Source organism: Ursus americanus, chromosome 12, assembly GCF_024610735.1.
Source record: "Ursus americanus isolate L20-20 chromosome 12, mUrsAme1.1.p, whole genome shotgun sequence".
Taxonomy (NCBI): domain Eukaryota; kingdom Metazoa; phylum Chordata; class Mammalia; order Carnivora; family Ursidae; genus Ursus; species Ursus americanus.
Window position 1 is genome coordinate 61,538,514 of NC_142138.1, and position 17,343 is coordinate 61,555,856.

Sequence of the window (17,343 nt, forward strand, 5' to 3'; positions counted from 1 at the left end):
CCTGAGTGTATTTGTCAGCATAAGGCTGACTAAAATATACATAATCTAGGAAAATAGTTTTTCTTTCATGTAACAGCCTGAAGTAAATGTTCCAGGTTAAGTGAGTGTCCTTGGTGGGCAGGCGGCTCTGCTCTTACAGGATCATTCAGAGACAGTTCTTTCCATCTTACTGCTCTGTCATCCCTTGAACATTGTTTCATGGTGGAAGCCAGGTCTCCATGGGATTCTCCTGGTGGAAAGGGAAAGGAACACAAAAAGCTAACCCACATATCACTGTCCGATGGTGAGAGGGGTTGGTGAATATAGCCATGTGCCTTGGGTGAAGGAGAGAGTAGATTTTGATCCAAACCAACAGCCTATACACCACACTGAAAAAAGTGAGGTTTAAATGGAGACCAACAGGATAAACAGAAGTTAGGAAAAAAAGAAGACTAGGAGAGGTAAATGAAGTCCAGAATGGGAATGTTATGCGTGAAGAAACTAGGATGGGAGAAATAAGGCCTACTCCAGGAACCGAGAGAAACTTAGTGCTACTGGAAATTTAGAGATTTCAGACTTTATCTCAAGGTTTTAAGCAGGAGACAGATAAACATTTTTAAAAGCTTCAGTTGTAAGGTAAAGAATGAATTGGAAGAAGGGAGTTTAAAAAGGGGGCTTGGGGGGCGCCTGGGTGGCACAGTGTTAAACGGCTGCCTTCGGCTCAGGGCGTGATCCCAGTGTTATGGGATCGAGCCCCACATCAGGCTCCTCCGCTATGAGCCTGCTTCTTCCTCTCCCACTCCCCCTGCTTGTGTTCCCTCTCTCGCTGGCTGTCTCCATCTCTGTCGAATAAATAAAAATAAAATCTAAAAAAAAAAGGGGGGGGGGCTTGAGAGTACCATTTGGGGGAAGCAAGTTAGGCTGTTGAAATAGTCCAGGATTGTCAGCAGGGGTAGAGAGAAATGGGTGGAGGGGAGAGATAGATGGTGTTGTGGTGAAGGAGTTTTCTTCCCAAAACCACTCCTTGCTTTATTTTTACAGAATGTGTTTTCTTACTTACCTACTTTAATGATACGAATATTCTTTATATATCAGCATGCTGGAGAAGATGTACATCTGTGTACACGTCAGTTGAGGACAAGTGCCAGAGGAAGCAATCAATATACAGTACTGATTTTAGGTTATTTAGGTCACCAGTTGTTAAATTGTATCAAAGAGGCAAAGATGATGCTAAGCGAAAGTAGGAATTTATTATTGGTGTGGAAGATGGAAGTTACCTGAAGAGTAAGGGCAAAACACTGACAAATGATTACCTTGGTTGTCATAACCAACTGTTCCATTCATAGTTATAATATTTGAATCCTTTGTAGTAATATTACCTACCCGTAGTGCCCATAATGTGGGGCACCCTGTAAATGTTCAATAGATGTGACCACAGCAGGGAGTGGGGAAGCCTTTAATTTGGTTGTTTTTGAAAGCCTTAGGTTCTAGCAAGACTCAATTATCTTAGCAATAGTGCAAGTACTAGTAACCTTTTGCCTGTTAGTTCTAGTTCCCAATTAATGCAGTGGCTAAATTTGTCAATAGATTCAGATAGTTAAATCCTTGGAAAGTCAGGTTTGAAATGAAAAGACTAGTTCATTACTGGAGTCAAGAGGTGCAACATTTTCAGGAAGTCAGAAGTAACTTTTAATTTATTGGGAGCTGCTCTCCTGCGAATTGAGAATAGTCCTAACTTAACAGAGTCTGATACATAGTAAGTTTTCCATAGATGTTAATTCTGTTCCATATTTTTGTTTGGGAGGCCTCACCCTAGGAAAAAAATTGCTTCCCCATTTTGCAAAGAGGCAGGTTTTATGGAACATAGTATCTTTATCTTATGCCTAGAAATGGCTGCCTTTAGCTGAATTTCAGGGTGTCGTATAGATGACAGTGTTAATTTTTCTTTTTTTAAGATTTTATTTATTATTAGAGAGAGAGAGAACACAAGCAGCAGGGAGGGACTAAAGGAGAGGGAGAAGCAGACTGCCCACCGAGCAGGGAGCCTGACATGGGGCTCAATCCCAGGACTCTGCAATTATGACCTGGGGGCAGTTGCTTAACCAAGTGAGTCACCCAGGTGCCCCAAGAGTGTTGATTTTTCCAGGCAGTTTTGATTTTGTATTTTCTTCTCCCCTTGTGCTTGTTGAAGTCAGGACTGACTTAAGTACCACACACCCTTACTGTGGGGAAGGCCGGTGAAATTCTGGGTTGTTCTTTCCCTATGGGTGGACTTAAAAGTTTGTCTAACTGAATAAGAATTACATTCATTTATATACTTAAGCTTTTAGAAAAATTCCTAGAACTCGTGCATGTTGCAGTGCTCACTGTGAAGATTTGAAACCATCAGTATCTGTTATTTTGTTTATTGGATGAAGAGTTGTCTATAACATTACTCTGGTAAATGCAGGATTTTAAAGACTGTCTAGTTAGGAACATACTTTTAAAAATTTGGTCTTATACTTCATGAATTCTTTTCAGAATTATTCATATTTCATGAATTATTACCTTAAGCTTTCATATTCCTAGACATAGCTACAAACCAAATTTTGTATTCAGTTCTTTTATCAAATACTTTAGGCACATCAAGGTTGTGCTCCCGTTTCTTGATAGATTGTTCAAATTAGTAGCTCAACAGATACTCAGTGGAAAACAAATTTCAAAAATTTGCTTCCTTTCATTGTTCAAAAATTGGCTCAGTTTTATGATAGACGAGAAGTATTTTTGCATATATTTTAATAGGTAAATTTTGTGAAGGTACTACTTGGTTTCACATTTTTTTAAAATTCTAATTTGGTATTATGTCAGTGATATAGGCAGACAAGACGACTTGTAAATTCGTAGCTTTGGAGTTAGAATGCACTGGCTTTAGCTTTTAATTTACACTTTTTTCTCTTCAGAGTTCATATAAATTATGGAAACTCTTGTTTAAAGTAAATCCAGGCCACATTTTAGAAATTGAAGGCTGAGGATTTGTTCTTCGTTCCAGCTGTCTAGTCCAGTGCAGATGGTTTTTAGCTGCATTCAGGCACAAAGAAATGTACACGTTGCTTTTTTATGTTCTGTAACATCCTTTGTCATGCTTCCTTCCTTTCTTGTTGTGTGTGTTTATTCTCTAGGACTAGTAAAGTTATACTATGTGTATTGAAGTGGAGACTCCCCCTATATCTCAAAGACTGCACAGATAAAAGGGAGGGACATTTGAAAAATAAAACGAAGCATTCGAAAATCCTGCAGTTTAATATGAGTGGTAGGGAGTAGATATGAGATTGGTAGGCAGGGGTCAAAATCATCCAACATATACTGCATGTCTGAATATTGGCAGAGTCTGTGTGGTAGTTTCTGGTGATATAAGCAAAGAACAAAATAGATATGGTACCTATCATGGAACTTACACTGTAGCTGGAAATGTGAGTAACATTAAATAAATAATTTCGAGTTGAACAGGATTCTATGGGAGTGCATGGTGCGGCGGGAGAGTGGATGGTGGTAGTTGTGGGGTGTGTATGCGTGTGCGTATGGGTGTGAGTGTGTAGTGTGTAGTGTGTGTGTGTGTGTGTGTGTGTGTGTGTGTGTGTGTGAATGAATGGTTTTCCCAGAAGAAGATCTTCAACATATGAGAGGGCCTTCCAAGAACTGAAAAGGGCAGTATGGTTGTTATGGAGGAATCAAGGTGGGGAGATTTTGGAAGACAACAACCAGATTTTTGGAGAGCTTTTTAAGGCAGATTGAGTATTTTGGATTTTATCCACAAAGCAATGGAAAACCCTGGAGGCAGGGGGAGGAAGGTGGTTAAGAAAGAAAGAGCAGTCATCTGATTTGCATAGTTTAAAAACAAAGATCCCCAGAGTGCATTCAAGATTAGTTTGGAGGCTACTGGCTGTTTGAACTAGAATGGTCCCAATAGGGGTAGAAAAAAATGGCTGAATTTGAAATATACTTAGGAGGTAGAATGGGTAAGATTTGGTTATAGATTAGAGGTGGAGTAATAAGGGAGGAGGAGGAGTCAGGATAATACTAAATGAATTCCAGAGACTGAGCACTTTACATGTATTAAATAATTTAATTCTCAGAATAACCCCATGAGGGTAGGTATTGTTATCACCAATTTATAGATCAGGAAACTGAGGCTCATTGCCTCTCTGATTTTTGTCTTGAGATGTTGGGTATACGGTGGTGTCATAATTGAGATGGAAGACTAGGGGTGGGGTGGAGGCTCATAAGTTTAATTTTGGATGTGTTAAATTTGAGATGTCTGCAAGATACCCAAATTGCAGTGTGGAGTAGTTATTTGGAAATAAGAATTTGGAGTTCAGAAGAGAGAAATATGGATTAGAAATGAAGATTTGAGAATCTTTTGCAGATGACTAATCCTGGGAAGTAGTTATTGGGAAGGGGGAAAGTATGGGAAAGAGAAGAAGAATTAATATAGAGCCCCAAGGCATCTGAGGGTTATATGGTTGAGAAGGGAGAAGATAAATAGGAAATGGTTTGTATGCTATGTCAGTTGTTTGAACTTTTTTCTGAAAGTATTAGCTTTGGGGGTCTTGGGGTTTATTGAGCTTGAGGTGTTTATGTGATATTCTGGGACAGAAAGCTGGGCTGTTCTACCCTTTGTCCATATTTTTCTAAGAATAACTTCCTGTGGTTCTTCAGAAGATCCTCTCAGTAGACTTCACATCATCTTGATTACTGTCTTCTGGTCATTTCATCAGTGGTCCTCTTACAATGTAGTGGACAGAGCTAGACACCATTAAAATAGTTAACTGAGCAGAGTAGATAGCCTTCACTTTGTCCAGCACATTCTGGACACTGTTTCTATGAATGTAGTTGAAGATGGAATTAGCTTTTGGTTGGGAGGGGGACGTTATTACATAATGTTTCTCTTACCAACTGAGAGTGTTTTTCATACACATGTGCTCCTACTAAACCTTGTATTTCTTATCCTTGTGCTTTGTGCTGGTCACGTTTTATACTATGTAGGATTCTGTATTTGTGTTAAATTTCATCTGCTAGACTTGTCTTGTAGTTTCTACCCTATTGTGGTCTTTTTGGACCTGTTACTTAGCAATATATTGAGTATCCTGCCCAAATTTGATTCCTCTGTAAATTTTACAAGTGTGCCATCTATGTCTAAATTTAAATAATTGATCGAAAAACTCATCAGGGCAGGAGTGAACACAGATCTGTGGAATGAGCTCTGGGGCCAAAGAGCCTGGGTTTGAATTCCAGTGCTGCTATTTAATAGCTGTGCTATTTTGGGCGAGTTACTTTAACCACTCTGTATCTTAGTTTCCTCATCTGTAAAGTGGAAATAATGATAGTATCTTTTCCAAAGAGTTGTGGTGACAATTAAATGAGTAATGCATGTGAAGTGCTTAGACAACTGCTTGACACACAGTAAGTGATCAATCATCTAAGCTGTTATTATTATTATGGTTATTATTTTACAAACCATCATAGATGTTCATGCTCTTTTAACAATATGACCTACTGTTGCTGAGTTCCTGGTTAAGGGTGTGTGATTAGACCAAAAAGTTTATCTTTCTGTAATAGGAAACGTGTTTTGGAAAATGTGTAAAATAAAACCCCAGCCAGATAGTTACATTTTACTTGTGGTTTTTCTAAACTTAAAGTTTTAGGGTTTGTGTAAAATTGAGGGTGTAATTCTTCTTCTCTCTCAACGTAGGTATGGCATCACAGCTGCAGGTGTTTTCCCCCCCATCAGTGTCGTCGAGTGCCTTCTGCAGTGCGAAGAAACTGAAAATAGAGCCCTCTGGCTGGGATGTTTCTGGACAGAGCAGCAACGACAAATATTATACCCACAGCAAAACCCTCCCAGCCACACAAGGGCAAGCCAACTCCTCTCACCAGGTAGCAAATTTCAACATCCCTGCTTACGACCAGGGCCTCCTCCTCCCAGCTCCTGCAGTGGAGCATATTGTTGTAACAGCTGCTGATAGCTCGGCCAGTGCTGCTCCATCAACCTTCCAAAGCAGCCAGACCCTGACTCACAGAAACAACGTTTCTTTGCTTGAGCCATATCAAAAATGTGGATTGAAAAGAAAAAGTGAGGAAGTTGACAGCAACGGTAGCGTGCAAATCATAGAAGAACATCCCCCTCTCATGCTGCAAAACAGGACTGTGGTGGGTGCTGCTGCCACGACCACCACTGTGACCACAAAGAGTAGCAGTTCCAGCGGAGAAGGGGATTACCAGCTGGTCCAGCATGAGATCCTTTGCTCTATGACCAATAGCTATGAAGTATTGGAGTTCCTAGGCCGGGGAACATTTGGACAGGTGGCTAAGTGCTGGAAGCGGAGCACTAAGGAAATCGTGGCTATTAAAATCTTGAAGAATCATCCCTCCTATGCCAGACAAGGACAGATTGAAGTGAGCATCCTTTCTCGCCTAAGCAGTGAAAATGCTGATGAGTATAATTTTGTTCGTTCTTATGAGTGCTTTCAGCATAAGAATCACACCTGCCTTGTGTTTGAGATGCTGGAGCAGAACTTGTATGATTTTCTAAAGCAGAACAAGTTTAGCCCACTGCCACTCAAGTACATCAGACCAATCTTGCAGCAGGTGGCCACAGCCCTGATGAAGCTCAAGAGCCTTGGTCTGATTCACGCTGACCTTAAGCCTGAAAACATAATGCTGGTCGATCCAGTGCGCCAACCCTACCGAGTGAAGGTCATTGACTTTGGTTCTGCTAGTCACGTTTCCAAAGCTGTGTGCTCAACCTACTTACAGTCACGTTACTACAGGCAAGTGGCAAATGCTAACAAAGCGTATCTTAGACTAGAGATCTGTCTTTATATTTAATAACTGTTACATAGAGCTACATATAACAAACGGTGAATTTATTTACAGATTCCAAGGTAGAATAGGATAATATGTTTTACTGCATTCCTTGTCTGGCATTCCTCTATGTAACATTATTTTATTTCTGAAGTTATTATTTAACACTAGAAAAATTAATTCAGTCCGATTCTGAAGGTTGTTCCTAGTTGAATTATACTAGCATCTGGTTCCTTCTTTAGTACCATTATACCTAAATTTCCCATCTTAAAGAGTCTTTAAAAATATAAAGATTGGGGCGCCTGGGTGGCACAGCGGTTAAGCATCTGCCTTCGGCTCAGGGCGTGATCCCGGCGTTATGGGATCGAGCCCCACATCAGGCTCCTCCGCTAGGAGCCTGCTTCTTCCTCTCCCACTCCCCCTGCTTGTGTTCCCTCTCTCGCTGGCTGTCTCTACCTCTGTCAAATAAATAAATAAAATCTTTAAAAAAAATAAAAAAATAAAAAAAATAAAAATATAAAGATGTTTACTTATTTGTAATGAATTTGGGCATATGCTGCTACATTTTCTAAGTTCCTTTGTTGGCAGGTAAGATGCCTTGGGAATAATTCCCGGTTTAACTCTAGCAACATTTCATTCTTTGACATTTTCTTTCTTTTGTAATAGAATTGGATTTGATGATTGCTAAGGGCTCTTCCTGTTTTAACATCTCCGTAATAGTTCGAACTTATTCAGTTATGACCTTATTTGGTTATCCTAGAATGTCCTTGACCCAAGCTTATACTTATACTTTAGTGATTTATATTTCCAGATTGATACTTCTAACAAAGCTACCTTTTCAATATATAATAATTATTAGGACCGTTCTTAAATGCTGGTATATACGATGTTGTCTGTGCTATAACCAAGGAGATTTACTGGAAGAAAAGGGGGAAGTCTTCTTAAATGAGCTTTTATTTCTCAATATCTCATTTGTTTATTTGTCTAGTTACTAATTTTAAGGAATCTGAGTCTTAATTTTAATGGTCATTAAATACAAATTGTCCACTCATCTAATCAAGAAGTGAAACAATAAACAAAAAAAATAGGTAATCCAAATATGTGTTTATTGGGAGTTACGTCTAATCTGTCAAATGCCTATATTAAATTTTGAGTAAATAGAAAGTCTGAGCTTAGAATTTTATATTATATGTGAAAATAACAAGGATATTTTAACCTGTACAAGGCTCAGAAAATATGCCATCTGCCTATTTTTTTTCTACTTTTGTAAAATCTGCCTAACATGAAGTTTATCATTTTAACCATTTTTAAATGTACCATTCAGTGTCATTAAGTACATTCATGGTGTTGTGTAACCATCACCACTATTTCTTAATTTTTTTCATCACCCAAAACAGAAGCTCTGTAACCATTAAGCAATAACTCCACCTTGCCCCCTACCCCTGGTAGCCTCTTTTTGACTTTCTGTCTCTGTGAATTTGCCTATTCTAGATACTATGTGTAAGTGGAATTTCACAGTATTTGTCCCTTTGTATCTGGCTTCTTTCACTTAGCATAATGTTTTCAAGGTTAATCCATACTATAAATTGTATCAGAATTTCATTCCTTTTCATGACTAAATGGTATTCCAGTGCATGTATGTACTACATTTTGTTTATCCATTTCCTTAGGTTTCCACATTTTTGGCTCTTATGAATAATGGTGCAAAGAACATTAGCGTTCAAGAGTTCAAGTCCCTGTTTTCAATTCTTTTGGGTATATAGCTAAAAGTAGAATTGCTGGATCATGTGGTAATTCTGTTTTTAACTTTTTGAGGAACCACCAAACTGTTTTACACTAGCAGTGCACGAGGATTCCAGTTTCTCCACTCCTCATCAACACTTGTTTTTGTTTTTTTGAGGTCGGGGGGATAATAGCCATCCTTACGTGTGTGAAATGGTATTCATGGGGTTTTGATTTGCATTTCCCTAATGATTAGTGATGTTGAGCATCTTTTCATTTGTTTATTGGACATCTGTGTATCTTCTTTGGAGAAATGTCTTTTCAAGTCCTTTGTCCATTTTTGAATTGGATTTTTTTTTTTGTTGAGTTTTAAGAGTTCTTTATATATTCTAGGTATTAGCCCTCTGCAGGTAGGTGTTTTGAAAATAGATTCTTTCATTCCATGGGGTTGCCTTTTCACTTTGTCAACGGTGTTTGCACGAAAGTTTTAAATTTTAATGAAGTTCAATTTGTGTTTTTTGTTGCTTATGCTTTTGGTATTATATCTAAGAAATCGTTGTCAAACCAACGCTATGAATCTTTTCCTTTGCTTTCTTGTAAGAGTTCTGTAGTTTTTAGCTCTTATTTAAAAGAACATAAGAAATATAGACATAGATATAGCTCTTATATTTGGATCTTTGATCTATTTCTAAGTTAATTTTTGTGTATGGTGTAAGGTAGAGGTCCAATTTCATTCTTTTGCCTGTGGATATTCAATTTTCTTAGTACCATTTGCTTAAAAGACTATCTTCTCTATTGAAAGGTCTTGACATTTGTTATAATTCATTGACCACAAATACAACGGTTTATTTCTTGGCTCTCTATTCTGTTCCATTGGTCTATATGTCTGTCTTTATGCCAGTACCACACTGTCTTGATTACTTGTAGCTTGGTAGTAAGTTTTAAAATCAAGAAGTGTGAGATCTCCAGCTTTATTCTCTTTCAGGATTGTTTTGGCTACTTGGAGTCCCCTAAGATTCCACATGAATTTTAGGATGGATTTTTCTATTTCTGCAAAAAACAACATTGGTTTTTGAAGGGATTGCACTGAATCTGTATATCACTTTGGGTAGTAATGACATCTTCACAACATTACATCTTCCAATCCACTCTTCTCTATTTTTATCTTTTCCTTTTATAGTTTTGTAAAACTCTGATTATTTCTTACTTGAGTGAGATGGAGTAAAGAGATTCCTACAGCCTCGGTTTCTCGTTTCATGCTGCTTTAGGCAGTTTGGCTAATTTTGAGAATCTCCCCTCCATTTACTTATTCACGACTTGGAAGATTTAGGTTCCAATTACTTTTTCTTTTAGTATTCTCCTTTGAGCAATCCCACCACCACCCACTCAGGTATATATACAGAAACACTCTACCGGTGCACTTAAGAGCTCAGTTCTGCATCTTGCTTGGAGCTCTGGGGAGGTAGGAGGGGGGGCACCGCTGAGGAGTGTGGAGGCTGATCAGCTCTTGCTTCTTGATCTCTTCTCTAGTCAGTGCCTGCAGGTGTTCTTTAACTATTTGCCTTGTCTTGTGGTAACAGAAGCAATGTTAAGATTGAAAAAGCGATAGAAATAAGAATTATTTTGTGAAATAATTTTGATGGCATTTTCTCTTAAAGGATAAAGGAGATTTGAAGGGTAAATAGTTCTGGCTGCTTAGCTTTCTCTAATAAATAATTCATTTGAATAATTTTCAGTGTTAGGTTGCTGGTCTTTGCCCCTTTCCCTATCCTTTTGATTTATTTCTTATTTATTTATTTATTTGAGAGAGAGAGAGCATGAGCAGCGGGGAGAGAGAGAAGCGGACTCCCTGCTGAGCAGGAGGCCCAATGTGGGGCTCTATCCCAGGACGAAGGCAGATGCTTAACCAACTGAGCCAGCCAGGCGCCCCTTGATTTTTTTTAAAAGATTTCATTTATTTGAGAAAGAGGGAGAGCACAAAGGGAGAGAGAGAGGGAGAAGCAGACTCCCTGCCAGGCAGAGAGCCCAACATAGGGCTTGATCCCAGGACACTGAGATCACGACCTAAGCCAAAGGCCGACATTTAACTGACTGAGCCACCCAGGCATCCTATCCTTTTGATTTAATTTAAGCTGTCATTTGAGTAATTTGATCATGTTTTGTTTTTATAGGAAATACAATTTTCAGATTTTTAAGTCCACTGGTAATTCTCTTCAACAAATCCTGCAAATCCATTGCATTTAGTTTTGACTAGAGGAGTAATTGTGAATGGAGCTCAGTTTACCCCTTAAAAACAGGAGTTCTTTGTGCGTATTACTGAGTAATTACTGTGCATACTGAAGCTCAATGTCCAGGGCTTGACTACATTAGGATTTTTTTTTTTTTTTTTTTTTTTACATTTAGGATTTAATATGAGTATTCTCTTGTGTTGCAGTAATGCTTGATAATGAACCTCAGGCCAATGGAGTAGCAACTCAGGCATTCCTTCTTCACCATTAGTTTTATCCACAGTGGTCCTCTTTGTGTTGCTTTTAGAGTCTGTTAAGTCCGTACCCTGGTGTCTTTCAGAAAACCTCTGTGAAATCCCTTTGGCCAGTGAAGCATCCTGGCTCCAAAGCCGGACTTCCCTTTACCTTCCTTTTTAGTTTACGTTGCTTCATCTTTCTGATAACATGCCAAAATATTATCAGTTGACATAAATTTTGCCACCATACTCTTTTGGCCATGGGCATGACTAAATGCCTTAGGCAATGGAAATAATATACTTTATTTCCTGGCCACTATATATGTAGATGTAGACTGCTTCCAAAGAAGTTGCTGTTTTTGGGGCTTGAGTTCAGGCACAAGGGTTTGCTATGCTTACAAGCTCAGTGCTTTTCCATTCTGAACAAACTAGCTGGCTTTATTAAAGTTGAGATCACTATATTTGTTATGTATGGAAGGACAAGGGCTAGAGAAGGAAAGCATAGTTTCGGTTTATCCTAGACAAACATACTACAGTTTCACCTAAGCCGCAGATGCAGGAAGCTAGGCTTTATGTAACATCTCTGATCTGGTAAATAAGTTCGATGCCTGTGAGATGGGCAGGAAGGAACAAGAGTGTTCATGACAATGAGCAGAGATTAATTTGTGCTGTTAAGTGATCCTAACCGCAGCTTGCTCCAGGTTCAAGTGAAATAACGCTTTATGACTTTGGAGGAATTTTTTAGTTAAAGAGATTTGAAGTTGAAAAATCAAAAGGCAAGGATCGCTATTTCTGCCACCTGGTTGTAGTCATTAGAGCCTGTTTAGTATTTGTTCTTTAAGGTTTGTTCTTTAAGGTTGGGATGTATTTTCAAAGAGGAGACCCACTATGTCCAAAGTACAATTAATGCCATTTTCCTATAAAAGTGAATACTGCCAGTTTGGGTTTTTTCCCCTCTCTTCCCTGTGCTTCTGTAGGTCATCTTTTTTAATGCCCAGTTGTTAGAATGTCAAAGCTGGAAAGGGACCTAGAAGAGTAGTTAACCTCACTCAGCCTTCATATACAGATGAAGTAGAAGCAGAATTTTAGTGTTGAGAGTTTATATTGAGGGATTGAGAAATAATGGAGGCCAAGGGGAAAGATGATACATTAATGAAGATAGTATCAAGAATTATAATCTGAATTCAGAGTTTAAAACATTCAGTCTTTGGAGGTGAACCTGCTTTAAATGTTCTCTTCTGTTCGGTAGAAGATAATGACCTTAGTCTTTTTGCTTCTTAGAGTTCAGGTCAGTCAGCATTTCTAGTTCCTAATGATAGCGAAAAGCCCTCAATAGACTGAGCAACCTTATTTTATTTTTACTTTCATTGCGTTTTTTCCCCCCTTTGATACTCACCTTTTTGTGCGGTAGATGTAGTAGAGTTACTGTTTTAAGTGAGTTTTTGCTGGAAATCCTTAGCTGGGTTTGTTACTCCAGAAGCAGAGTGAGACCAAATGGAAAAACTGATTCCAGCCAGTCTTTAGGGGGAGTTTTGTCTAATGGAACTTGGGGGCTGGAATTAGTGTTTTCTTAATTTCCCTGAAAGTTTAAGCTTTGGAAGCCTAACAATTATCACATATTATTGCTACCTTTTTAGAGAAGTAAGTTATTGGGTGGCCTGCCCCTCCCTATGACCTACCTTTGGATTTTAAAATGTCTTCCTGGTATAGTGGGAATGGCAAAATCAATCTGCTACTCTTCAATTGATGCTTAGGAATGTTCTAAACCCAGTTTTTATTTTGGCACAGAGCCATTTGCGCTCTCCCTGCCAGCTATTTTTGGCACTGTCATGAACTTGGAAATTAATGATTCTGCTCACTGAAAGTAAAAATTTTGTCCCTTTTCAATTTTAGAAAAGCTTTTATGTTTCTGGATACTCTTACGCTCTAGTTTATTAATGCTATTAAACTTGTGCCATCTTAAAAACATGCTGTAGTGGTTGGGATTTAATTAAACTCTGAAACTCCATCAGTAATATGTGGCTGTAGCCACCTGCAACAGGAATATCCCTTTTGAAGTTTGTTTCTTTGGCTAACAAAACCACAGTTTATATCAATTAGTATAAAAACTGGTGATATTAGTCCTTCCACTGATAGCTGTCAAGTAGTGTCAAGTAGTCAAGTCTCAGCAGACCTGGATCATTCTTCTGTTCTTTCTGTGCTAGGATCAGGAAAGCCTTTAGATCCTATGAAGTCCTCTAATTTACCTTATTTTCTAAGGGCTACTTACTTAGAAAATTACTTGGGGGGAGGCTATTCTTATATAGCAAAATATCTTTATACACTCTCGCTCAATCCTCCCTGCCCCAAAGCGACAATATCCACATAATACTTGAAAGTAAAGTTGGAGAAACCTAGGCACTCCATGAGGGGACCCAGCCCATCAGAGGGCTCTTCGTGGAGAGAAATCTGCCGAGGGGTCTGGATCTGGTGTGCCCTTATAGATTCCAATTCTGTGACTTGTGAGAAGGAAGGAAATTGTCTGGAGATGATGATAAAATGTTGACGAGCTCAGCCCTCAGATCCAGATTGCCTGCACTCCATCGTTTAGTAATTGTGTGGCCTTGGGTGAGTTACTTAACTTCTCAATGCTCAGTTTCTTCATCTGTAAAATGGAAAGGATACTTTATTACAGAGCATCTAAAATACCATTGATTAGAAGGTGAAACATTTATGTACCAATAAGAAAGTAAAAGCACTGCCATTAAGCTAAAATATATCATCATTTGCAAGAATCTTCTTGATTTTAGAGATGTTAAAATATGAAAAAAAGCACGCATCATAGAATCGATGACGTGGGGCGCCTGGGTGGCTCAGTCGGTTAAGCGACCGACTCTTGATCTCAGCTCAGGTCTTGATCTCAGATCTTGATCCCACGCTGGGCTCCACGCAAGACATGGAGTCTACTAAAAAAAAAAAATTTGATGACTTAACAGTAGTGGTAAGTACTTTCATAGGATTGTTGTAAGGAGTAAGTGACCACATTTGTAAAGAACGTAGAACAGTGCATGGCACAGAGTAAGCACTATTAAGTGTCATCTTTTATTATTATCGATATTAGTAATAACCTGTTATTATCATCCCCCTTTTAAACCCATTTATCTCATAATTTTAGTCACGGTTTGAAAAATGCCATGTATACCACCATGCCAAATAGATTTATATAGGTGGATATATACAACTTTACTTATTTGGAGACAGTACAATACAAGTCTGGGACCAGATTGCCAGGGTTCAAATTCTAGCCCTTCCACTTATTAACCGTGATTTTGGGCAAATTACTTACTCTGTTTGCCCCAGTTTCCTCTGTAAGTAGGGGTAATAATTTTACCTTGGATGTGTTCATATATATATATAAAGCTTTTAGTTTATGGTATTATCTTAGTCTTCTGTTTAAGGCTCCCTAGGGTTCGGTTTCTAACTTGGAGCATTAATGAAAATGAGTATTTCTATAGTGCTTTCAACTACTATATCTCTACAGAAGGCATTTCTGTTACCAAGGGGTATTTATTGATCAGGTCATTTAATTGATCTTTCTATAATTAAAAAGGTGCTAAGAATAAAAAGAATAAATTTGTGATCCCTTATCTGTGATTTCAATTCAGATTTCAAAATTAAAAAACTTTTTCTAAGTTTGGTATAAGCTCATTCATTAGCAAAATCTGTCTTGAACGAATGTAAGGCTATTTAAAGTCTTTATTTAGCCAACTTAGAATGACTGTTCATTTGTTTCATTGTGGAAATGTTAATGTGTTTGATTATGGGTGCTTCCCTAAACTCCATTGGGATTACTATGCAATATGTAGTTTTATGTATGGTGGTGCCTTTCTGAAATTCCAAAAAGTTTTCAATTCAAAACACATCTGGCCCCAGAAGTTTCAAATGATGGATTTTATATCAAAGATAGTTTTCAGTTTCTTTAAATCAATATGTACCTTGAGCTGATACTAAAACAGGACTTAGTCAACATACTTATTTTCCCCAAATAATGTTTGTTTTTTAATTTGCCCTTTTTATTTTTGCTAGAGCCCCTGAAATTATTCTTGGATTACCATTTTGTGAAGCTATTGATATGTGGTCATTGGGCTGTGTGATAGCTGAGCTGTTCCTGGGATGGCCTCTTTATCCTGGTGCTTCAGAATATGATCAGGTAAGAGTATATATTTGGATGGAAATAGAACACAAGTATTTACTCGTGAAATAGATTCTAGAGGAAGAGAAGTACTTACTAGTGAAGTATTTAGATATTAGGGAAAGAGTAGTCCAATTAGAAAGGATTTTTTTTTTAAAGACTAAAATTTTCTCTACCTATTTCTTAGTCTGATATTATGTTTGCAATTCAACAATTCAAAAAGATTTTTATTTCCTATTTCATTACCTTTGATTGGTACTTTTCCAGATCTGTCATGACATATTAGAGGCTGGCTTTGGTTAACAAATGTGTCTTGTGAGTTTTTAAGATATGAAAGTAAAGAAGGATGAGGAATTGGAATTTTAAGAATGAACTTTGTCTCATTCAGAGCTGTTACTTCCTTTTATATATGACATATGCTGAAATAAGTACTCTCTATATACTGAAACACATTGGGCCCCGGAAGCTGTGATGTATACTGGTTTCTGTAAAATAGGATTTAGGAGGGAAATCGTATGAGTGGAAAAGTATTGTAATAGAAGATGGTCTATGTCTCAAAACAGAGAAGCTTTACAGGATATGCTACAGTTTCCGAGGGAGCTGGTCCTGAGAGAAAAGGTTTTGCCATGGACGTAAATTGTGAATTCTCATTTCTTATTCTTAAAAAAAAAAAAAGTTTCTAACCACTATGTTGTAAGCTCTTTAAGGACATGGACTGTTTGATTCCGCCAACGTATCCTCAGCTCCTGACATAATGTCTGACACATAGTAGGTACATGAGGATTTTTTGTTTTTTGTTTTTAAAGAAATAAATGGTTAGCTGGAATTATTAAAAGGAAAAAGGAGTAAAACAGTATTTTCCCCTATTCAACTTAGAATTTTGATTGCTTGATCCATTTTAGATCCACCTTGTAAAAATTTGACTCTTTGGGCATGTCTTTGATTGAAACAAAAAATTAGTTGCTCATGTGATAAATAACTGATCACCTTGAGTTTTGTAATTTAGCCTTTCTTCTACCTCATGAGAGAGAAGCCAGCTTTCTATTTTACAATGACAAAAAAGTGTGCAAAATGACGCAAATGATAATGCAAAAACATGGTTGAACTCTAAGCCATCAATTCTCCTTTTTGGGTCTTAGACCCTTTGGAGAATCTGATGAAAGATGGGTATGGATCTTCTCAGAAAAATTTATGTACAGTATTTTGAGTACAAATTTAGGGGATTCATGGATCCCTAATTAAGAAACCTTGCTCTGAGCAGTTACAGCCCCCCAAATGCCATTCCTGGGCCAACCTTCAATGTTAGGAAACAGATTGGTACTATAAATTTTCCTAGGAAGTGGAGTCAAATGAAATTAGATTTAGAAGCTAAGATACAACTGGGGCTTTTTTAAATAAAGAGATGATGTGATAGTTTTGAGAGAATTTTTGTCTAGTGCATAGATGTGAAACTGTGCGTGGTAGGAGGAAGTCATTTTTCCCATGCTGAATAAATAGGATACTGCTGTTGTAGAGCAGGATTGGGGATAGGTTATCTTGGCGCATCTCTGGTTATACAAAAAGATTTCTGTGGCAGGATCTCTGTTCTTATAGTCAAGTGTCTTTAAAACAACTTATGTTGAGATATAATTCGTACACCATATAATTCAGCCATTTAAAGTGTACAACTCCATGATTTTTAGTATGTTCACAGGGCTGTAGACCATCACCATGGTCAGTTTTAGAACATTTTCATCCCTCTGTAATGAAACCCTGTACCTAACTATCAGTCAATGCTCATTCTCCCCTAACCCCTACCTCCCCCACCCCTGGCAACCACTAATCTACTTTCTGTCTCTATAGATTTGCCTATTGTAGTATCATATTTATCACATACAATGTGTGGTTTTCTGTGATGGGCTTCTTTTACTTAGCATGTTTCTCATCCATGCTGTAGCCTGTATCAGAGCATCATTACTTTTTATGGCTGAATAATGTTCCATTCTATATATGTATACCGCATTTTTGTTTTTCCATTCATGTGTTGATGGACACTAAGTTATCTTTTGGCTATTCTGAAAAACAGTGCTATGAACATTGGCATACAAGTGTTTAAGTTCCTGTTTTCAATTTTTGGGAGTATATAGCTAGAAGTAGATTTGCTGGGTCATATGATAATTTTATGTTT

General features: G+C 37.9%; 1 protein-coding gene across 6 annotated transcripts in view; it reads left to right on the forward strand.

Annotated features, from left to right (window-relative positions):
- The window catches only part of HIPK1 (homeodomain interacting protein kinase 1), a 49,350-nt gene that overhangs the window by 4,755 nt on the left and 27,252 nt on the right, over positions 1–17,343 (forward strand). For all 6 annotated transcript variants that reach the window (XM_087866189.1, XM_087866188.1, XM_045801456.2 and 3 more), the window contains 2 exons: positions 5,708–6,785; positions 15,071–15,194. In XM_087866189.1, the coding sequence (XP_087722315.1) occupies positions 5,708–6,785; positions 15,071–15,194 (1,202 nt within the window). The remainder of the gene's footprint in view (positions 1–5,707; positions 6,786–15,070; positions 15,195–17,343) is intronic.